At 42.5% G+C, this 23,836-nt stretch overlaps 3 protein-coding genes and 1 long non-coding RNA gene across 4 annotated transcripts in view; 2 read left to right on the top strand and 2 right to left on the bottom strand.

The window, feature by feature from the left end:
- The first annotated feature begins 79 nt into the window (after positions 1 to 79).
- Positions 80 to 4,782, top strand: lrr1 (leucine rich repeat protein 1). Its single transcript, XM_046061750.1, has 5 exons — positions 80 to 762; positions 2,075 to 2,173; positions 2,931 to 3,183; positions 3,384 to 3,858; positions 3,961 to 4,782. The coding sequence occupies exons 1-5, from the start codon at positions 580 to 582 to the stop codon at positions 4,214 to 4,216; spliced, it is 1,266 nt and encodes a 421-aa protein (XP_045917706.1). The 5' UTR covers positions 80 to 579; the 3' UTR covers positions 4,217 to 4,782.
- On the bottom strand, positions 4,780 to 7,544 carry dnaaf2 (dynein axonemal assembly factor 2). The gene is made up of 2 exons (XM_046061748.1): positions 5,475 to 7,544; positions 4,780 to 5,397 (listed from the first exon to the last, which is right to left on the bottom strand). Exons 1-2 carry the CDS (start codon positions 7,335 to 7,337, stop codon positions 4,972 to 4,974), a joined length of 2,289 nt encoding a protein of 762 aa, XP_045917704.1. The 5' UTR covers positions 7,338 to 7,544; the 3' UTR covers positions 4,780 to 4,971.
- Positions 7,545 to 10,217: 2,673 nt separating this feature from the next.
- Positions 10,218 to 14,017, bottom strand: klf11b (Kruppel-like factor 11b). Its single transcript, XM_046063120.1, has 4 exons — positions 13,816 to 14,017; positions 12,654 to 12,929; positions 11,279 to 12,227; positions 10,218 to 11,023 (listed from the first exon to the last, which is right to left on the bottom strand). The coding sequence occupies exons 1-4, from the start codon at positions 13,852 to 13,854 to the stop codon at positions 10,722 to 10,724; spliced, it is 1,566 nt and encodes a 521-aa protein (XP_045919076.1). The 5' UTR covers positions 13,855 to 14,017; the 3' UTR covers positions 10,218 to 10,721.
- An 8,939-nt stretch (positions 14,018 to 22,956) lies between these two features.
- The window catches only part of LOC123979270, a 3,210-nt gene continuing 2,330 nt past the window's right edge, over positions 22,957 to 23,836 (top strand). The window contains exon 1 of the long non-coding RNA XR_006827191.1: positions 22,957 to 23,023. This is a non-coding gene — a long non-coding RNA (uncharacterized LOC123979270). The remainder of the gene's footprint in view (positions 23,024 to 23,836) is intronic.

Genomic DNA, 23,836 nt, shown 5'->3' with positions numbered 1-23,836 from the left:
CAGTGAGCAACACTGGATAAGGAGGACCGCGGGATGCAGTTGAAAGCTCCGGAAAGAGCCAGTAAGTGGACCTTGAGTTGAGTTTCTGTCAGACAAACCAACACACAGCTGGGTCACTTATTACATCGTGCACATTTATACTATAATTAGACACCAAACAGCGGTCTGTTCCGCTCGCGCCGAATGCTCGCCCGGGCTGAGTTAACTAGCGCTTCTCTGACGTCACTTCCCAAGCGCGCGGGATCGGGCTAACGGCAGCTAACCAGCCAACTGACAACCGAAAAACTACCAAGGACGTTCACAGTTTTTCAGGTTATTGTCACGCTGACCGTAGCTGCCCACTAAAGGCTCAGTGTAGCCGCTGTAGAGTGTGTGTTGTGCCTCCGACAGCCGTTCAGATGCAGCTCCGGAGAGACGGCTGTTGTGTTGACATCCGTGACAAGCACGGCCGTCTGTTGTGCCACTAGCTTGCGGTAGTTGCTTGTTTTCGCGGAAATTTTCTCCCTGGCATGCATTGAAACCCTCAGCCCTCTCAGACACGGCAGTAAGCCGGACTACGGTCTTTAGTATTCGGTTGCGATGAAGCTGCAGTGTGAGGTCGAGGTGGTGAACCGGATGCTCCCCACGTTTGGGATGAAAAGTCGAGGGAAGGGGGCGAGAGCGGTGCTGTCCATCGGGAAGCATTTGGACAAGACGAGCCAGCGCAGCAACATTTACATGATGATCTGCACAGCTAAAGACCGAGCAGGCTCCAAGTACAAGGTCTGTTGTTTTTGTTGTTGCTGCTCTTTCTGTACTGAGCTAACAAACTTACTGTGCTGCTGCTGAGTGTTAAAGCTGGAGATGCATTTATAATTGATCCGAGGTGTGTGGCTTCTGTTGTTGCTTTCCAGATTAACTAGATTGCAAGTTGCCTCTAATATTGTTGTTGTTTGTTTTAAGTTGATCAAATGTAATTTTTTTTACATTAAAGAGTTAGCTAAAATCTGAAAACGGTAGAGGAATCTCATCAAATCAAACAGATAAAGGACAGGAGTTTAACAGTCGTTTATCAGTCTAGTCAGCGTATTAAATTACAGTTTGTTTTGCAGTTGTTGTTCCCAAGTCTATAAACCTTTGTCATATGAATGATCTGTTTATATTTTTGTCACCAATCCATTTATTTTTTGTCTTTGTAAATTTACAGAACCTTAAGAAGGAAAAGAAAAGTAAAGAACCATTAAGTCAGAAACGGGTCAGAAATTGTCCATGTAGTTACTGACCAAGTGGGTCAGATGTTTACACATTAATAACTCAAGATTATTAATATATCCCCATCCTCTCTTTCAATTGGTGTTTGTAGTGATTTTTTATGTTTGAGTTAATTTACTGTTAAGTTACTGTTGTGTTTGTTTGGCTGCTTAAACTATACATTTATTAAAAATTAATATCCTAATGAAAGAAAAGGCTAAACAGTTTGATACACGGTATGATTCATCGAGTCATCAAATTTACGTACCAATAGGAGTCTGAAATATTGCCATCTTAACAGCTTGGACTGTTAGACGCTGTTATGAATGTATTGGTCATATTATAACAACGCATTTTTACATGCTACATTCCTTTTACCTCTCACAATAAGTATAATTTAACAAGACAGAAAATGAATACTTGTGTTATTTGGTTGTTGGGAAAACGCCCTCATCTTCTACAGTTTCTTCTTAAAATGGACCGTATCAAACAGGCATTAGCACAACATTGTAGAAATGAGATTCATGGACTGTGTTTTTGATTTTCCCGATTAATTGAATCCCCAGAGTCACCTAAAACATCTACTTTTGTCTTTCCCAGAAAAAACTAGAAGTCTTATTTTCATGGTCTCAAATGCTGCCTTCAGGAGCTCCTCAAAAGCTCCTGTTTTGTGTTTTTTATTTTTTTAAAGTATCATCATAGCTCTGTAAACATGTTCACAAAAGTGCCTTCAGTATTCCTGTCTAAACATGTTGAGACAGTGAGTCACTCTTGGTTGGATGATGACGTGCCCTAATGTTGTGAAGTTTTTCCATCACTGACATTTGCCAACTTTCTCTTGCAGCTAAAAGGCAACATAGAAAAGTTCTTCACTTGGTTTGTGGAGGACGGCAAGGCCACTGTGAGATTAAAGGAGCCAGCTGTTGACATTTGTTTGAGCAAGGTATGACATCCGACACGGTGTATTTTCCAGTCTGAGTATAAAGGTGGTGTTCAAGTGTTATGATGAAGCAACTTCATTCTTATTTCCCTGGAAAATTTCTCGCACGCAAGACTCAGGGACAAGAGTCAAGCTGATTTATCCCCTCGCTCATTTATCAACCAGACAGACTTGCGCTGTTGTTGTGACTGCAGCTGATGCCTCGACAGACACGGTAGCAGCCTCATTGTTTCCAGCTGTTGTAAAGCCCTCCTGGCTGTGTTGAGGCTGCAGCGACCTTTCATCCAGATTCTAACATAGTTCAGCCTGTCGCACTGGCACAGAAATGCGCTCACGCACCCACAAACAGAGCAATGCCACGTTAGGCAGGGAAAACAAGGAGCTCCCAAATTGTGAGAGTCGTGTAAACTAAACTTCCACAATTTATAAACACCTTCATACCACCACCAGAAACTAGAGCCTAAAAAATATGACTATAAATTTAAATGAATGTTTTTGTGACTGTGTTGGATTGTACAGGTATTCACAAAGTTGCGTCTAATCCCTGCACCAATCACATTTAAATTCCCAACAGCTAAAGGTTCATCGTGTTCATTCAAAGAAAGTGTGTCAAGATATTCCAGGCCAGTGAATTTAGGTTAGATATTTCAAGGAATCCGGTCACACGTAACCACCTGAGAAGACACAGATCTTCTGATATTTTCTGATACGTATCCACTGATCCGCCTGCAACTTTAGTTATTTCTTTATTGATTTGTAGGCTGACGCCAACAGCTTAAAGAACTTCCTCTCGGCCGCTCGTTTGGCAGACAGAGGAAGTGACACGAGCAGCCTCCCTCTCTCCACTCTCACTCCTGTTCGCGCCAGAGACGTCGAGCAACCCAAGAAGAAGCTCACCATCGTCTCCAAGAAGGACTACCCCCTCACCTCCAGCTTCCCCTACTCTCTGGAGCAGCTGCAGGTCTCGTACTGCAAACTGTCACGGGTTGACATGCGGATGCTCTCCCTTAAAGGTAGAGTGAGGGTTGTTGGTTATGGATACACACTGGAAATCCTATTTTGACCTATTTGCATTACTGATTCTGATTATGGAAAATGTAGCATCCAGGGTTTTAAGAGCAAGTCTCTCCCTTAGAAGTCCCCTAACTTTATGGAAGTGCGACACAGTACCTTTTAAGTGGTGGTATTTTTTTTTTTGTCTTTGTTTTTGCAGCTCTCCGCAAGCTCGACCTCAGCAACAACCACATCAAGAAGCTCCCTGCCACCATTGGTGACCTCGGCTGCCTCTCTGAGCTCATCCTCCACAACAACCACCTGGAAGCATTCAGCGAGGCTCTCTGCTTGTCCACCCTGCAGCGGACCCTCCAACTCCTTGACCTCAGCCAGAATCGACTGCAGTCCCTGCCCGCTCAGTTCTGTCAGCTCCGAGAGCTAGTGAACCTCAAACTGGATGACAATGAGCTTGTCTGTTTGCCGTTCCATGTCGGCCGACTCTCGAAGCTGAGGTTCCTGTCAGCGGCACATAACCAGCTGGCCATGTTGCCCAGTGACTTCCGGAAGCTGAGTCTGGAGAACCTGGACTTGTTTGGAAATCCGTTTATCCAGCCTAACCCTCTGGACCACAAAATGAAGCTTACATTCCCCCTCCCACTTCAAGAGATGGCTTCCAGAGCTGTGGCCAACCTCAGGTTAGAACTAAACATGCTCAGTATATCATGTTGCATCTTCACCGTGGTCCATAAGCTCTTACAGCAAACTCCTAACTGTATACTGTCTCATTCACCTCACAGGATACCTTACGGACCTCACGTCATCCCTGCCCACTTGTGTCGGGACCTCGAAGTAGCCAAGACCTGCGACTGCGGCCGCGTCTGCATCAGTTTCTACATCAAGACAGCGGTCAGCATGAACCTGCACCAAGTCTCTCACACAGTGGTCCTGGTGGACGACATGGGAGGCACAGATGCTCCTGTGCAGCAGCACTTCTGCTCCCTCTCCTGCTACTCTGAATTTTTAGACAACTCCCTCCAGAGAGGCATCAGATGAGGAAGAACAGACTCTTTCGTTTTGACAGCAAACACACCAACAGCTGGAAATTGCTGTGGATTCTGCAATAGTTTGCAAGCTGTGAGATACTGTAGGACAAGAGGAATCTGCAGTAGCAAATAGCTCAGTGGTCCAGTTTTCTGGTAATGCCTTTGAATGAAAATGGAGGACTGACTCTCTTAAGCTTTGTCTTTAAAAGAACTTCATGCTGCCTGTGTTACACTTACATTCAACGTATAATGCACTTCTCACACATCAAAAAAGGGGTAAAAGAAGAGTGTAAATACCTTTGCACCTGCTCCATGTGTAACTGAGTGGCACTGACTCTCACAAACTCGCAGCGTACAGTGTCATTCATCGTCTTTTCTGTCTCTTAGAGCAAACTGCAGGTTCCCCCACTGACCTACTTCTGCAGCAGGGGAATAAAGAAATTAGATGAATTAGGGTTTTTTCCTGCATACAGTGCCTCGGGGTCCATGAGGAAGTTGGTTTATACAGTGCTAATGACCCACATTTTTATATATATGAATGTGAAAAAATCAACAAATAAATAAAAGTATTCATTACGTTGTCCTAAGTAGTTTATTCTGGTACATTAAAATGATTTCTTGTCATTTTTATCGTGTGAGTTAAGGCTGAGCCTGGGGAGGAATGTAAAAGATACTGTTGGACGGACTTTATAACTGATATAACCTGCATCCAAAACTGTTGTAACACAAGAGAACAAACTCTCTCTGAACCTGTGCAAACAGTCCTTAGTCCAGCTCGTACATCAGGGAGTTTTGGAAGACGAACCCGGCAGATGTGGAATGATCGCTGATGACCTTTTCATTTCCATCTCTATCAACTTCCCACAGCAACGCAGGCGGCCACTTGTTGTGCTCTGGGTTTTGGAGGATTTGCTCTGTCGGCAGGTCGTCTTCGTCTACGCTCTCCCCCGGCTTTACTGACCCCTCGGCGAGCTCCTCAGAGAGGAGGCGGACCCCGTTGCCTGGACCTCCTCTGTCTGGCTTGTCCGCATCATCTGGTGCGAGCTTCTTGCTGGACTCCTCAGTCCTCTGGGAAAGGCAGCCGTCCTTTACACTGTCCTGGCATTGAGTGTTGGCTGCTGCGGAAGACGCAGCAACAGTCTGAGATTCCTCACTGGATCTGTGATGCAGAAACGCAGCATCTTTTTCCACCTTAAACAGAAACATAAAAGTTAGCGGCAGCTTAGTTTGATCACACACACTTCGAACCACATCCGAATTAATCTCACCTTCAGGTTTCCATGTAGGGTGTCTTTTGTCTTTTCAGGCTCCTCGATGTCTGAAGTCATTTCAGTGTTCAGGGTTACTTCTACCTCTTTTCCTTTGCAACCTGAATGTTCAGTGGTGATTAAAACAGGCTGCATTTCTAATAAAGGTGACGCCGCACACAAGTTTTCTTCTTCTGCAGAAACATCCATGCACTGGTCAACAGTATTACACTGACAGCTAGCTGCACCAGAATCTTTTGTCTCCGCTGCTCCGTCACATCCATCCTCCCTTAATTTGTTATCTTTACTCATCTGTTTATCTTCACCTTGTTGCCTTTTCTGCAGGTTAAATTTTCCAACTTCTTTCTCATTCTCCTGCTTCTGCTCCTTTAAGTTCTCCTCCTCCACACTTTCTCTGCCTTTTCTTAATGCCCCCTCCACTCCAATTTCTTCTTCACCATTTTCCCCTTCCCTCTCCTGCTTCCCCCATCCTCCCTTCTCCCCCGCTACCCTTTCCACCCCCGCCACAACTTCCTGGCCTCCCTTCATCTGCTCCTCTCCTTTCTCCCAACTGCTTTCTTCCTCTTCTTCATCTTTCTCCACACATGTCTGCTGCTTCACATCCTCCTCTTCAGTGTCTCCTTCCTCCTCAAAACCTCTTTGCTCCTCCTCCTCACTTTTCTGGCCAGCCCCCACCTTGTGCTCCCATTTATCCTCTTCCACCTTGTGTTTCTCCTCCTGCCTCTCACTATCACGAACACCAGTCTCAAGAGGCCCAAAAACATAATCAAAAGCTTCTTTAGAAGGAAGAACAGGCAATGTAACGGTAAGCTTTCCTCTCTGTTTATCGAACTTGGCCTCTCCTTTATCTTCGGCTACAGGGTAGGCTAAGGGCAGTTCCAGTCTGTAGGCTGGTTTCTTGGTCTCCAGCAGCAGCCTTCCCTCTTGTACCTCAAGGCTGGCGTCCGCGACTGCCTTCAGGAGTGGCATGTTGATGGTGACAACTATCTCTTTGGGCCTGGGGCTTTGGGCCGAGTCTCTAGAACACCTGAAGTCCTGTAGATCAATAAAAGATCGATATTTTACTGTGTAGTTTGGCTGGGTTGGCTGCTCAACTTTCTGAGGCTGGACCTGGAAGCTTCTGGGTGTAGCATCACTGCTGTTTTCTGTTGCAGGTGTTTCAGTAGGCTTGGTTTGCAAGGATGCAGTAGGTCCTCTGTCATCTGGGTATGGAAATGCGAGAGGGTCAGGCTCCTCTGAGAGCTCCTTGGTTTTATACCCAGGTATGGGTTTTCGGATGACACAAGGCTGCGGGATGCCTTTGTATTTTGTTCTCATCTGGCTCACATTGTTGTTATCCAGAGTCACTTTAAAAGCTTTCTGTATACCCTGAATGGCTGTGCTGTCCACCATATCCATGAATCTCGTGTTTTTGCTTGCAATGTAAAGAGTGTCAGGGTGGAAGATAACATCATAGACCACAGTCTTGTTCCCCTTTGCATCTGTGTCTTGCCTCCCGGGGTGAAGACTGTGAGGCAGAGACCAGCACTGTCCCCTGCGGCCGTCCTCCGAGACCCCCCATTTATTTTCGGGCTTGCCGACCTTTTCATTGGCGCAGATATTGATAAAACACTTCTGTTTGCCGTTCACACTCGTCTTGAGAGCCTTAAATGGTTCAGGGTGGACAAATTCAATCGTGTTCCCCCTCTCCTGCTCCAAAAGTTTGATCTCTTCTTCATACCTTTTCTTGTTCTCGGGGTCTGCTAATTCTTGGGCGTAGTCGCGCAACAATTTCCTGAACTTCTCGTCTTTGAAAGCTTTTGTCAACCTTTCCATTTCCTCCACTGACATGTTCAGTTCTTTCAGCTTATCTCCAACCTCCATGCTGGTGTTTACGAGGGGAAATATAGAGGCCGGTGAAGTAACGCTACCTGCTAAGTTGCACAACTTTTGGGAGCGAAACGTCCAAACAAAAGGTCAGAAGCGAAGTAAGCTAAATTTGGAGCGGTTTTATGCAAATTTACATGTGTTTTGGCTCGTTTGGACCATCAAATGGCAGCAAACCGTCCTAGTTGTGTTAATGTAACCATAGCAACATGAGGGCCATTGGTGCAACAAGGAAAAACTTCCCTCAGAAACTTTTTTCCGTTAATCCGTCATGTCAATAAGTGAAAAGAGTATTAAAATATTATAATTTACAAAAAAAATATCTGGAGGGTTTAACACAACTACTATGGCTTAACTGTGTTAACTGTGTTATAGATTTAATTGAGTAAATACTTTTTAAGGCAGTTCCCAAACAGGCCATTTTGACATATCATTAGTAGGAAAAACGCCTGCGTCACAAACACTATGCTCTGTTATATTCAAATAACCCAGTAAAATGACTGTGTGACACTGAAGCAGCTTAATGTCATTCAGCCAGGATTTATTTCATTATTTACACCTGCTTTTCATACTGTGACCTGTGGAAAATACTTACCCAACGTCCAGTCAAGTGAATTTACCACAGGTCATCGCAAGCAAACAGTATGGTACAAATAAGAAAAGCACCTACCCTAGTTTCGATTTATTTTATTCCTGCTCCATGTTTAACCCCTTGATTAATACCATGGATGAGTAATGAATGAAGGATTATACAAAACTGTATGTTATTTTTGGAAACCACACTAAATTATTTTTGGGTTGCTTGTTTATTAGTGTAATTTAAAAGTCATGTACAGAGGAACAACCTTTAAAACTAGCTTCAGGTCAGGTTTCCAAAGTCTGAGACTGTGGGCCTCCCCTCAGGCAAAGCTTAGAACCCACCTTGATCAATTCCTGGATGCCTATGGGATCATGATTATGTGATTTATCCAAAGCGACTTTCAGTTGCTATATATCAGAGGTCACACGCCTCTGGAGCAACTAGGGGTTAAGTGTCTTGCTCAGGCACACATTGGTGGATGTGTCACAGTGGGGAATTGAACCCGGGGGCCACCGCTCTCTCACACCAAAGTCATGTGTCTTATCCATTGATTTAATACCATAGACACTCAACAATTGAGCAAAGACAGCCTAATGCTACTGTTTGACATAAATTCAGACTACACCAAATACATAATTCAAGACCTTATACAAGAGGTCTGTCCTTAGCAGTGTTGGGAAGGTTACTTTGGAAAAGTTATAGGTTACCAGATACAAGCTACCCTTGTTAAGTAGTTTAATTGTTTCAATTGTGCTACTTCTTCAAAGTAATGTAACTTATTACATTTAATTACTTTTTGATAACTTATACCAGAAGGATGGCAAATTCAAACATGAGAATCAATCAGAAGCATCAGAATTGCAACTTTACTAAATGGCTGTGGCTGGAAATGGCAAAGGAAGACATTGTGCCAATGAAAAACATGAAAAGCAACAAAATTAATATTAGTCAACATATAGGCTAGCATTTTACAGAAAATATATATTCAGATGTAATACCTAATGTAATCATTAAAATTTCCATAAGTAACTGTAATTTAATTACACATTATTGTAACGGATTACAGTTACATTTATTTTGTAATTAAATGATGTAACTAAATTACATGTAACCAGTTACTCCCCAACACTGGTCCTAAGGCATGCATTAGTTTCTGACTCTGGTAAAGTGGAAAAAATTTAAAATTCCCCAAAACTACAAAATTGTCTCCTTAACCAAATCACATAATTTAGGCTATTCTATGTGGTCTCCTTTTGATAACTAATGTAATAATTTTTCATTTCCATTCACTGAGCCTCTGACCTATATTATTAAATATTATACTTCACTAAACATGTCAAAATATCTTCTCTTAAAAATGAGGTTCTCCAGTACTAGTGTAAGCAGTGAAGTCCACCGCCAGAAGGCGCTGTATGCCACCGCTCAGGTGTGTATGTCGGTCAGTAAGGCAAAGGGGCGGGTTCGCAGGGGAGAGACGTGATTGGTCGCACCCCCGACGGTTCATATTTCTCACTGTCTGATTGGAAGAGGTTTGCTGTTACTAGGTGTGAGACCACTACTTATGAATGTGTGGGTGAAGGGAGAGGGGGGATAAAGGCAGCACAGAGAACTACTCTTTGTCTAGCAGCATCTTAATGGTTTCTTTTTATTATTTACTTAGTAAAATTTCCACTGGCATCCTCATAACTTCTACAGCTGTAAATGCCTTCTTTCTCACATTCCCATGTTCAGTTATATGGCCATCGATGGTCTAGATTTTATGAACAAGCACAACTTTCTCCTTTCATTTGTAACCACTAACCACAAAAACAGGAGGTGTTTGCTGTATTATGCCAGATTGATTAGAGATTTTTTAAATGAATCAAACGCAGTGTTTTATGTAAGAATCACACAGCCCACGTTGCCTCCTTGTCCCCATGTGACTGAGGTGAACGGGCTCGAATGATCAGTTAACAAACTCATCACACAAGGCAAACAAGTATGTCTGTTTTGTCTGCTCCAACTCATCAAGCACACTGGTTTGGAGATAATGAACGGGACACTTTGTCCCTACATGGTCTCACCAAAAGAGCTTTTATAACGCCCAAAAATGTTTTCATTCAGCCAGTTGACCAAAAGAGGGCGGTGGGTGATGGTAGTGGAGTCACAGTGTGACGCACGCAGGATGTGGGAAGCCACCACTCACTGCATTTCTGCATGAGACAACCGGGAAGGATTGCTGACTATACAGAGATCCCACACGTTGTTTTTTCCCTGAATTAGATACTGGGAAGGTCACAAAATGGACAAATAATGACTCAAATTGAATCGTATATTTATTACAAATATGTATTAAATAATATGAAAAGTTAGACAGGGCGATATAATCAATGTATAATTATAGTACTGACGATTAATATTCATATTTACATATTTTTTCATGTTAACATTTTTCCCAAATATGACAAATAAATGCATTTCATAGTACAACAAACAATACATTCACATAGACATATATATATCAAAAGTTTGTTGATCAAATGTGTTGCAGGAGAGGGTGGAGAAGGTGAAATGTATAAGACAAACTTCATACAAAGGCTTTGGCAAGAGTGCATCCATATTATCAATGATATCAAAGTAAACAAAAGAAACTTTTAGAGAAAAATACATGTACAAATGAGCAGTAGAGAGGAAAAACTAGTCCAGTGCATGTTTTTTCTTTCATTCCCATGAGTAAAAGAGCAGCAGCCTTATGTGCTCGGCTGCTCCCTGTGTCCCTGTGGTATCTTGGGAGTGGGTAAGATGGCAGCAGTGTTCATTGTCTACTTTGGGCCGGCAGGCACCAGCATGCTTAGTGTGGCAAGTCCAGGTTTGGAGGGAGGTGTTTTGCCAGCAGCCATTTTGTTCAGGCTCCGAACATCAGCTTGCCAGGAGGGAATTTTCTTTGTGGTCATGTGGCGGCGGGCGTGTTTAGTGAGGTGATCGCTGCGCATGAACCTCCGGTCGCACACAGGACACACAAATTTTTTCTCACCGGTGTGTGTTCGCCGGTGGCGGGAGAGCTCGTCAGAGCGGGCAAACCTCTTATCGCAGCCATCCCAGCTGCAGCTGAACGGCTTCTCACCTAAGGGAGGGAAACAGGGAGACAAACAGGAAGAGCGAGGAGTCAGCAAGTGAGTCACATTGTAGTCATAAAAACCTCACACGACACAATGCCGTGTCTGAGATATAACAATGAGCTCACTCTCTTCCCATCAAGAATAACAAGGCCGAGCATGTTTTACAAACAGGATGCACCACTCATCTGTGGTCACGTTTTACTCCACATTCTCACGATTATCACCCAAACTAAACACTTCCATATGCAGTAAACACTCACCTGTGTGTGTTCTTAGGTGAGCCTTGAGGTGTGAGCTCTTGAAATACGTCTTCCTGCAGCCTGGGAAGGTACAGACATAGTTTCTCCTGCGGGAAAAGTCAATTTTTGTGGCTGTTGTGCCGCCACTGGGCCCCGCTGGCACATACACAGGGGCTGGGGCTAGAGGTAGCAGCTTGGTGTTGCCCAGAGTCATCACAGTCTGAGGGCAATGAGGGGCCTGAGAGACGGAGGACTGAGGGAGAACCAGCATCACCGTGCCCTGGGGCACCGCTGAGCCCATGATGAGGGACTGCTGGACAGGAGCGGCGTTAGCTGAGGCGGGCTGGGGGAGGATGGAGGTGGTGGCGGTTCGAATCCCAGTGCTGGATGTCTGAACTGCACTGGGGATGAAGGCTGAGATGATACCTGATTGGCTGCTGACGGGGAACATCTGGCAGATGATTTGAGGGCTGGTGAGTGAAGGCGGGGGTAGGGCATGGGGAGCGTGTGAGCTGTTTTGCAGTTGGGTTTTGACAGGAGTGGGGGTGGCGACGCTGTCCAAACAGGGTCTTGAGGGTCTGGCTTGCTCTGAGGCGAATAATGTGGGAGCGAGAGGAGCAGCAGCAGACAGAGGCGTGCTTATCTGCTCAGTCTTTGTAATGCATTGCTGCCGATAGGCCGCTGCAGCCATTACTGTATCTCTAGTTTTCTCTGCATGGGGAGCCACTGGAATGCGGTGTTGGCAGGGGGTGCTGTCTGCCGTGTGGCGGATAACGCTGGTCGCCATTGCTCTGCAGGGCTGTGGCGGAGGGGGGAGAGAGGGGGTCTTTGCAGCAATGGGTGCCAAGACAAGGTGATGAAGCCCGGACCCACAGTGTTGTGAGGACACAGCCAGGCCAGAGCTGGACTGGAGCGCAGTGCTGGATGTTGAAGTCTCAACAAAGCTGGGGCTGTGAGGGGGGGTCATACACTGGAAAGATAAGAACATTAGAAGAGTTAATGAGTGTACCCCGATACCACTGAAATAACATGCAGCGTTTCTCTAGTTTTACAAGGGAAAGTGTTTGCAGAGGCAAGCATCACAGGTGGCAAGCAGGTACACACAATATAATTATCACTTTCACTAAACTGTGATTTATCTTTATGGCTCTGCCCCTAAGAGGAGGGACTCTGTCTGAAGGTCAAACCACTTTACTGTATCACAATGTTTCTTGCTGCAGCGCCTCTCACCTGTCTAAAGTTATAAACCACGGCCCCGCAGTTATCTTTCCACATCACAAGGCCACTGGGTTTAATGCAAACTTTGACTCTTAGGGATACATTACCAATCACACGTCTCTTATGTCAGTGGTTTCACAGCTCTGTGCGACTTCAGCACCCGTTTCTGGCCACTTACCAGGGAGGAGAGGGACACAAAGTCTTTCGGGGGCTCTGGAAGTTCCGGCGGCAAGAGGGAGTCGCAAGAGTCTGAAGCCGGGGTGAGGGGTCTGGGCTTGCAGGGGTTTGGCCTGTTGCTGCTGAGGAAGTGGCCCTGGCCCCAAGAGCTCATACACACCAGCGCTTCAGCTGCCTCCAGGTCTGTGTACTCCAGGCCAGAGGTGCTAGATACAGACTGGTCGCTGTCATGCCTCCTTCTCTTCACGTAGGACCCACAGTGATCCATGTAGTCAGTCTGAAAGGGACAGTCAATAAACATCAGACAAAGAAAGTCAAATAAATGTACTTCAGTACTGCCACATCATGGGGTTATGGTGGTTGTTTTCAACTGCATGACTCCCTGTGTTGATTCAAGTTTGTCTCAGACTAGTTTTTATTATATTAACAAGAATGGAAAAAATATATATTACTCGTTATCATCTGCTCTGTCATTGTTGCATGATGCTGCCAATAAAAGGGGGGGGGGGGGGGGGGGGGGTTGGTGACTACACCCTAGCCCAGCATGCACTGCCTTTGGCTCAGAGCGAGGACACCTCCCATTGCCAAATATAGACCAAACAGTGACGTGCTGCCGAGATGAGCCATGTGAAATCCCCACAAAGCGGTCAGGAAGTGGGCTTATTACGTTCCAACTTTATGAAACAAAAAACAACTAATGGTTGGTATGTTTGTCCTTTTTTGTTTTGTTTTATTTTATGCACAAATAAGGAACTAAAACATCTCAACGGCAACGTAAACAAAGCACATTACCGTTGCTGATACTGACCACCACAGAAAACAAATGAAACAATTTGTCGACATTAATCGGCTCCAGTAACGTTACATGTTTAAATGACATTTCCGTTTCACATTATCATATACATAGGTTATTGCATTTTAAAGACCTGATAACAAGAAAAAATATGTATAAATGTATAAAGTATGTCATTTGATTTAATATAGCTGCGACGCTGATGTCACACAAAACAATGTAAAACAGTACATAAATGTTGAATTTTTGTGATGACTTGTCTTGAGTACTTGAATATAAAATCTCCCAGTATAAACAAGTGAATGTTACTTGACTGCAAAATAAATGTCGCGCCAAAGCTGAAGTAACAACAAACAAAATATTTTCTTACCCCGTTTGAGAACATCTGTGTAAAATTTCTGGATGGCATAGAAGAGTAAAATATCTAAATCTATCTTGTTTTGTCTCTCCTTTTTTGTTGTCAAAGCCAGTGTAGAACAAAGCCGCGGTGGTTGCCAGTGCTGCTGCCTGTACTCTGGTAGGGTTGAGGTCGTTTTTTTGTTCCTCTGACTGGCTCCCCTCTCTCTCAGCTGTGTGTGTAAAACATGGGGAGGCGGAGAAAAAAAAGAAAAACAAAACTCACAACGCGCACCGGCGGGTGGCAACACTTGTCCAATCACAATTGAGTGTGTGCGGCGCGTCGGCCTATGGGAGAGCAGGGAGCGCGTGAACAGTGCGTGCTCGCTGCGCGGTTGGAGGAAATAGGGTGCGTGGCCGTTGGTGGGCGTGGCCCTGGAAGTCAGCAGTGTCAGGGTAAACCCGATTAACCGCCGTCCGCTAATCTAGGCGAAAGGTCGATCCAGTCTATGCTGCGTTCACCGCGTGTGGGAATAACCTGCGGAGAGCGACCTGACGGCTTGATGTAACATTTTATACCTCATTCAAAAAAGAAAATCTTTTAAAATTTTATAACAAATACCTATTCGCCATTTAGCATTGTAAATCAATTTAATTCATATATCTTCTTAATGCTAAATTGCAATTATAGCCAAAGTGAAAGGCCTAGCCAGCACCCACGTGACAAACCAAATCTCTTTTATCCATCCATCCATCGTCAATCGCTTATCCTGCGTACAGGCTCGCGGGGGGCTGGAGCCAGTCCCAGATGACATCGGGCGAAAGGCGGGGTACACCCTGGACAGGTCGCCAGTCCATGGCAGGAAAATCTCTTTTATAAATTTCTTTACTGTCTTTGCACAGAGTACAAAGAAATTGAGTGCAGTCCCGATGGTGCATATCCACATAATAAAACAAACATGACAACAAAACGTTTGAGTTAAAAAGAATGAGGTTCTGAATATATATAAATTTAAATTTCTATACCTAAGCAACCAAAACGCCAAATTAACCAAATTCACAAAAACAGAGATATAGCCTACTGTATTATTGTTGTGCATTTTTAGGTCTAAAATGTATCATTCGTTTTCATCAAAGTAGTTTCTCGAATTTCAAAATTCAGACTTTATATTGACTTGAGTACTCTTATATTCTATTGTACTCCTGTCTGTTTTATTTTGTCAGAATGTTTTCTGACTCAAGTGTAGATAACAAAATATTAAGCTGCGTGTCCTATTGAGCTAAATGTTGACAGCCAAGAGTATCTACATTTTCAATAAGAATAGCCTACAATTGCCAATGCCACTTATAGATCAGATGTAATTCAAAACTTTCCTAATATTCAATGTATTTATTTAATTATTCTGTGTACTATGAACACCAAGGATTGCATTAAACACTGCTTGATTTAACATATGTGGTGTGCGAGTGTATGGGCTCATGTGTAATTTCTTTTCCTGCTGCAGAGTCTGTGATGTTTCACTGTATTTCTTTTAAAATTTTAAATAAAAGGATGAATATAACTACTTATGGCCACAGGTCCACGTATAGGTGAAGTCAAAATACAAAGATTTGACTTTAGATGACTAAATATTTTGTCCAGCTTTTGAAGAAGTGAGTTGAGTTCGTAGTTTACACTTTGCAGCAAATCTTGGGGAAATATTAAGTAGGCTAGGTTAATACACAAACTAAACTAAACTAGATTATGTTTTACGCTATTAGAAATGGACATATTCGCCTTGATTGATTGATTGCATATAACTCCTTGTTGTTATTGGAAATAGCCATTCACGAGAAACCTTGTTGTTTTCAAGCTTGTCAACTTGAATGCGAGGGGGCCTGCAGGAAAGTCAATAGTACCACCATTCCCACAATCCTTGAATGCAACACCAGCGCCAGATGAAGTGCAGGTTTCTGTCTTGTAGTTTTGTGGAGCTGTTTCACAGAAAAATCAGGAAAGAAAGTACCTGTCATCACTGTTATCATTGTAGGCTTTAACCATGTTACCTGTGTGATAATGTATGCCTTCAAATGCAGATATTTCAAAATGGTTGTGGGTTCACAGTGAACCAGGTCATCCATGAGAGGCCCCCTATGAAACTATGCTAATAATTAAGTTAGGTAACAGTGTAACTGGTGTACCCAACTCTTGGTCATGATTTTGACACTTGTTTTGTCCATGGGTTTAGCCACCACTTAAGGATTTCTGGGGAGGAGACGACCTCAGTGCCTCATTTATATCCATATTAACTCTATTAGATGTTTGATTTATGTTAATAATGTTTGTGTTTGCAGACAAATTAATCCTGAAGATAATAGACTTTTCATAGACATTCAAGTCTACAGATGTACTGCACTGATAACCTATTGTGGGTGCAGAGAAAAGGATATTGTTCTCCTGATACTAAATATATTCTTTAAACTTGTAAACTTGTACTTGTATGTAAATGTTAATGTGTGTTTTTCAGCTTTTCTTGCTATTGTCTGACAGTTTCCATGAGATCATTCCCACATGTACATGTCAGGGAATTCAAACTGGTCTTGACCTACATTATGCTAATTACATCACCAGCTGCATTTGGATAAAGAGAAATTGTGTCAGAAGGCCCAATGAAGAAAAAATATGGAAAAGGCTCCAAATGAATGTTTTCAGAAATATTACCAGGTCAATATAAGATGCAGTACTAGGCCCAGAGTCATTTTTAATGAGCATGAGACCCTTGATGTTTCATATTCTGTTTATTGTTCCTGCTTATATATTAACAAACCTCATACCTTTACCTACATGTGTGAAATTGGTAAACTGGTGTTTGTTTGCCGCTTTCTTGCAGCAGAAGGGAGTTTAGTAGGTGTAAATGGCTCTGTCCTGGCAGCACCTACCTGCTATGGAAGGCTGTGCCTCAGTATGACTCACGTAAGCATGACCTCAGGGAGCAATGAGGGCTTGGAGCTGTTGCAGTAGCTGCAGTGCCAGTGGTTAGGGAGAAGCAAGGGGAAGAGGGAGGAGTTAGCCTACGGGGAAAACGAGTTGAACCCAGGCATGACAGGCAGCCTGGGACTAAGTACAGCAGCATGTTTGTGATATAAGTGGGGCAGTGCGCTTCAACTTAGTTAGGGAATCTAGAGGAAAGGTTACGCTGGCCCTATCTGGGCCTCCACATGCACACCTCCCCTGTCCAGCCAACTCCCCCTACTCAGGAACTCTAGGAGTGGCCCCAAAGAGGGGGGCTTCAACAGGGTTAAATATACCACCCAGGGACTATATTTCACTAACAGCCCCGGATCTCTGACAGGCAGCAACAGGCACTGTCATTTAGACAAGAGTGTTACTTCCACAGGAAGTATATCTATTCAAAATGTAAAATGTTTTTATATTAGATAACAGGTCTGATCATAATCAACACATAGCCTGTATTATAATGTTTTTTTGTATTGATACTCATGTGGAATCATCCTTCAGATTGCTAGAGGAGTTACATGACGTCTTGAGTTGCTCATACATTCACATTGCTTCAAACCCAGTCTGAAGATGTTATAAAAGAGCTCTCAACGTGGGAATACTTAAATGAGATTGTTTACATCTGGTTTTCTGTCACATATTGATAACATTTAAAACTATTCCAAAATCATACAGCCTCCTCATTACAGATAGGCTTATTCAACAAGTCCCTATGGTTAGATGACCTCAAATTAATCCTACATATATCTTCACAGGAATACCATTCACCATAGAAATCATGGTCAGAGTTATCCTTTTATACATTTGCTGGGACAGGAGAGAAACAAATGAGTACCTTAGCACAACAAAAGGAGGAAATCTTTGGTATTATGAAATCCCTTCACTGTGCTCTTTTCAATGTATTTACATTTTTGTGTTAGATGGTACAGAGTCAAAATTGATTTTCCAGATTATTGTTGAAGATACTCTAGTAACACTTGCTTATTACCTTACAGGGTTTGGAGATAGTATTTTAATTGCAGGAGCTAATGCCAACAAATAAACAGAATGCTTTGTGAGCTCAGTTGAACTTGTAGTAAACACTGCCAGTCAGCTGCATCTGGGTGAAAGGACACAGCAAGCTACACTGCTGTGTCCTTCATCCTTCCTTCCTTCTTTGCACCTCTCTTTTTGTTGCCTTCTTGATTGCTTTTTCAGTTTCAGATCAATGCAAATATTGGACTTGGACTTAAAATAAAATGAAAACTCTAACTCTGCCCTGTTTTCAGGGCATGAAGTAGGCCTACTCAACAGGCAAACAAAAATTACTTACTAAATGACAAGTCAAAGTATGTGGAGTTGGTGTGAGCAAGTACTACTGAAAAGATTAAATGCTGTTCACTTCCCTGATTTCTATACATCAGAATGTTATTTTTGCCCTCAATGTATTATTTATGCATGGGGAGGAAAATGGAGTCATTGCTATGCATATTCTGTTTGTGAGTGACCATAATTGCAAGAGTAAATGCATTGTAGGGTTTTTCAAAGAAAAAGCTATAGAAATTTGATGGCCCGGTGGTCTTACAGAATTTCCCTTTGGGGATCAATAAAGTATTTCTGATTCTGATTCTGATTAAACAATCAGTTTTGCAGTGAGCAATCCTTTTAATACTAAAGTTTGTAAAGAGAGCTCTTCCGAAACATGGACAATCTTTGGCATGGTTTCTGCCTAAGTACACTGAAATGTATCTCTCTCTGTATCTTTTTCCACAAGTAAACGGTTGTACATGTACTCAGTCATGGGTAAGAAGGCAGTACAACTGTATATTGAAGAAGCATCAATACAAAAGGAAACAAAAAGAAAATGCAGCTGGAGTTATATTTTCATTAGCCAGTCTATTCTAACAGTTTCTATTGATTGAGTTGGATGTCTTTGTGGTATTCTTTGTCGGCTTTGGTGTGATAAAATATCTAAGAGAATATAAGAAATTTTTGTCTTGAGCTTCTTTCCCCATTTTTCTTTTATATATTTAGTTGAATGCTTATTTTCCGTCAATGCCCGGTATAGTGTAGATATAATTCAAATTTTGGTATCTTTATATGAATTGATCATAGTTTGAATCACACTGTTCACTTGGAGTCTCTTCTGATTTGTTTATTATACTGTAGTAGGCTAATCCCTTAGCTGTAAATAGGCTACCTGTAGGATTCATGTTTACCCACTGTTAAAATCCCTTATAATATCCAGATGGCTTGAAATGACCATCAAATGCTATCCATTTTAGTAGATATAGTATATCTTTCTTTATCCTGTGTTTTTTAAACATTCCAAACCATAATTCCAGAGTAACCAACGTAATTGCATACAGCTGGTTTTCGATTCTCTCATTAGCTTATTCATTAGCTTCATTATGGGATTAATATCCTGCCTTGATTCAAAACTGAAAATAAAGTTCTGAAAGGTTGAAACTAAGTGTTTGAAAACTCAAAATCTTACAATAAATAGTTTTGCAAGATCAAAAACTAACATTTGCGAACTTGCAAAATGTAAAAAAATAAAAATATCTCTGCAAACATTATGTTATATTATATGAGTTTCAAATTCGTCAGTGTTCTCCCAGTGAATTAGTTTGTTTTCCAGGTTTGAAACCTTGTAAATGGAGATCTGAAAATTGGTGTGCAAATGTGTGAAAAAAAGTTTTGAATCTTGAAAATTGAGGTTCAAAAGGGCGAAGCTTTATTACATTACATTACATTTGCACTCCTTATGCAGACTATTTTTTCAGAGCTGAGTTTACAACACCCACTTTGCGGAGATACACCTACACAGTTGCGAGCTTGCGACTCACGTGATTTGTGGCAGCGTTGTCACGCAGCTCTGCTCTGAAACTCTGAAACTCAGACTGAGCGAAAATGAAGCTTCGCAACCACGCCACTTAAAAAAATAGGCCTGGAGGCAGGGCCTTCTGCTCTTGGCCAATGCTTGGCTGTCTGCTGAAGTACAGTCCAATCACAAGTCATATTTATTGGAGAGAGGGATTGACAGACTGAATTTTTAAATTTTTTTACATTTTGCAAGCTTGCAAAACTTTTTTTTGTAAGATTTTGAGTTTTCAAACCCTTAGTTTCAACCTTTCAGAAAAATGTTCAACTTTGGGAAACATGCTGCGCTCCTCATTGTCACTTTTTACCCAGCTGTCCAAACACAGTAGAGGAGGGGCGGGCCAAATACTACACCATAGCAACGGTTACTATCCTGGAACCGGGCTTCGTCCTCTTGGACCAAACGGTGGTAGACCTACTCGCTGAGATGTTTCATCACCCACAAAATCATAAACCCACATACGGCCAGTCCGTCCTCTCTCTCTACCTGCTTCAGCCTTCTCTTCATACAGAGCAAGAGCCAGAGCAAGTAGCTACTCTACTCTGTGTTGACATTTTTACATCCAGTAAAGTTAGGCAGAACTCCTTGCAACCACGAATTTTATGAATCATAGCAACCAAGCAGGAGGAAAAAACGCTGCGCCTCAAAAACGCCCGCTAGCGCTCCCTGCTGGGCCAACGCAGATATTTGTGGCACCAACGGAACCCCATACACCAGTAACTAGTAAGGCCTGACTATGATAGCCCACTGCTTAATATGAATGGTATTGTTTACATCTGTGACATCCATCCAAACCCACACAGGTTAGTATTTATCTATCAGCTCAATGTGTTGCTCTGGCTTATCTCTTCTTCAGTCTCATGGTGCAAGTGACGAGTAACCTAATCACAGCACAGTTGTGCGGGTCAAGTCGAAACTCTGCCAGGAAAAACACCGCTCAACAAAAATCAGATGTCAAGGGCTGGCTGATCAGGCTTGACCACAGTTTCGGCGGCTCACTCTTATGGCGGAGTGTAGAAGACTGAAGAACAGACACGCCAGAGCAACACATTGAGGTGTAACGTTAAGTATTAAGTTTTAATAATTCTGCTTGGATAGCACAGGAATGTACGTAACTTATTTGACTTGACTCCTGCGTTGTCTTGCTAATGTCATAAGTGTATGCTAACTCGGGGAGGGGGTGTCCCCGGAAGAGCAGTAAACTTTTACAGTAACGTTACGCGCTAACTTCAGACAGCTTTCTCAAAAAAGGGCTGGTAACGTTAATGTTACAAAATAAGATTTATTTAAAAGCTGCGCAAGTCGTTGATCAATTTTATAATTCGGAATCTGCAAGTTTTGCCATTTTGTTGTTTATTCGGTGTTTATTTTGCAGGTTGGTGTGTTGAACTTTACGTTAAAGTGGCTAGGTATTATCACAATATAACACAATACAGAATCAATTATAAAAAATGGTAAACAGAAATAACTATCATCAATGGAGCAGTGCTGAGGATTAATTAACGTTAGAGTTTAAGAGTCTGATAACTTGGGGGATAAAACTGCTCTGGTGTGTGACAGCAGAAACTTCTATATCTATATAGGCAGCAGGGTGAACAGTAGTGCGGATCGATCCTAAAGTATTGATATTTCCGATACCAACGTTTCCTGCTCTAGGATCGATACTCATATAAAAGGATCGATATCTAAACTCAGTCATTTGGAGTGAGTGAGTGTTTTATCATAAGTATCTTACTGTTACCAGGATGGTCTAATTATACTATAGGCTACTCGGTTGATAGGATCTACTCTTCCTTCCGCCTGTCAAAGTCATGCTTGCGCTAAGGCTCTGTGACAGAGCCTCTTTGAAGTGAGCCCTGCAGCCCTTTACATTTCCCGCGATTGAATACTGACTATGGCTGACTGTAAAAGGCGTCACGTCTGGCTGTATTTTAGCTGTGAAGGTAATAATGACCCTGTATGTGATGTACTGTATGTGCAAAGACAGTGAAATACTTTAGCAACACTGCAAACTTCGCTAAACATCTGAGATTAAGTCAAAATAATATGATGATGTTATGAAGCGGCAGTTCTAAGCAGGAGATTTTCATTATAATTAAAGAATATGACAGTAGTTTGATGTCTTGTCATTATGCAGCTATTATTTTGAAGGCCACAGCCTAGTCTTTATTTCTCTCATAAATACAGAAACGGGAGAGGGAGGTCACATTAAACTAGAAATAAAATATGTAAAAAGTATTGGTATTGGTATCGGTATCGGTATCGGCAATACCAGGCTGGGTATTACTTGGTATTGGATCGGATAGGAATCTCACAGGTCTCACAGGCTAGCCTGCATTGTTGACGTGCTGGAGCACTGCTGGGGTAAGTTGTGTGGACGTTTAGTCCAATTTCAAGCATGTTTAATAACCACAGTAGTAGATAGGACGTGTTTTTTTGTGTGGAACTTGTGAAACTGCAGCTGCTCAGCTGTTACAGAAAGCCCCTCTGCTGCAAGAACATAAGTATTGCAGCGTATTGCCGTGACTGGACAGTCTGTAACTACTCTGGGAACCCCCCCTCTCATTTGTGTCACCACATTTTAAATAAAAAGAATTGTGGAAAAAACGGGAAATCTATGTAGTATTAACCAAAAGTGAACACAGCCGATTTTTAAAAAAGTTTAATCGTAACCTAGTATTAATCGTGGGTACGGAGATCCAGGCAATGATGGGATGCAGTATGCTGCCTTATATCATCATGCTATGTAACTATGAAATAGATACATTTTAAAGGAGTCTGTTTTGATAGCATTTCTATGTAGTTATTGGAAGCAGAGTGAAACATTCAACTTTGCACTTTATGAGTAGGCATGTCGCGCTGCAAACACACTCTATGAACCTGGCCACTAGTTACTGTGTTGAGCCCATTGCCTGGTTACCTGATGCTGTTTGTGCTGTGATACACTGTAGCACCACATTCACATCAAACAGATATCATTCAGCATCCTCAGCATATGAGTGCACATTGATTTTTATGTATGCTGGTATTTAGTATCTGTCACCTTATTTGGGACTGAATGTCTTTACCTCCAAAAGTGCTCATGCATTGTCCTTGTCTCCTGCCACAGGTCTGTGATTGGCCGAGAGAAGCAGTTGGAGAGTTTGAGGGCGAGGCTGATTGCCTGGAGCAGGACGAACCAACCAGAGAGGCAGGTGTCTTTTCCCCCCTATCTCATCCCAGCCCAGCTATTTAAAATCATGATGAGCTCTGACATACTGATTTACATCTTGTGAGATCACCTCATTTGCTCTTCTTTCAGGCTGATCTGCTGTCACAGTTCAACACAAAGGGTCACAGCTCCAGCGTTTCAACCAACAGCTCCACAAAAGATTTTGATACGTAATTACTAACTTGCGAGATTAGTGAAAATTCTGAGTAGGCTATGTTAAGCCTGAGATGAGGGAAACTCTGGATTTTCCGTTTCAGAGAGCGAGATCAGATAATCCCTAGATCAGTAACTCCGGCAACTGATGCTGTGAACCTAACCTCCGAGGTTAAAACAATTATATGTGAACCTAACCTCCGAGGTTAGTTTCACAGGATAAGTTGGAAAACCGTCAGTTTCTCTCTGACTCCTCCCCTCCTGCGGAGCCTGAGGCGACTGTCTGATACATTTCATTTCCTCATTCATTCTGTCAATATCAAAGCACATATCTGAACGCATTTACGTCTTTAAAAACTTTAAAATCCCGGTTAGATAGGCTATTAGTTTTTTTACCCTAACATGATCTTGAACATGACCACTTTATGATCAATCTGTCATCGATGTAGGCCTATGGACAGATCTCCGCACGTTGTGTATTTATCCTCAGCACAGAATAAAATCTATGTCCGTCTTTAGGTAGCCTATAGGGTAACATGGGGTAAAACTCCCCCATGGTAATTCCAACAAAAAACATAAAATGTCACAATGTTTTTTGTCAGTTAAAATAAGCTGTAATTTTTTTTTTATTGTGTTCAATTTATGTATATATATGTATATTTATATTAAGGGGAGCCTTAAGATAAGTTATGCAATTGTTTAGAGTGAAAGATTTTTATAGTTTTTGGTTAAAGTAGTAAAATGCTAGATTAGTATGTTTGGGGTAAGATGCCCCCCCTCCAGTGGGGTAAGACACCCCCCCCCCCCCGGTGGCCGTGCCCCTTTATGGT

This window comes from Micropterus dolomieu, linkage group LG11 (genome assembly GCF_021292245.1).
Source record: "Micropterus dolomieu isolate WLL.071019.BEF.003 ecotype Adirondacks linkage group LG11, ASM2129224v1, whole genome shotgun sequence".
In the NCBI taxonomy this organism is placed as follows: Eukaryota; Metazoa; Chordata; class Actinopteri; order Centrarchiformes; family Centrarchidae; genus Micropterus; species Micropterus dolomieu.
This window is presented reverse-complemented; position numbering and strand designations above follow the sequence as displayed.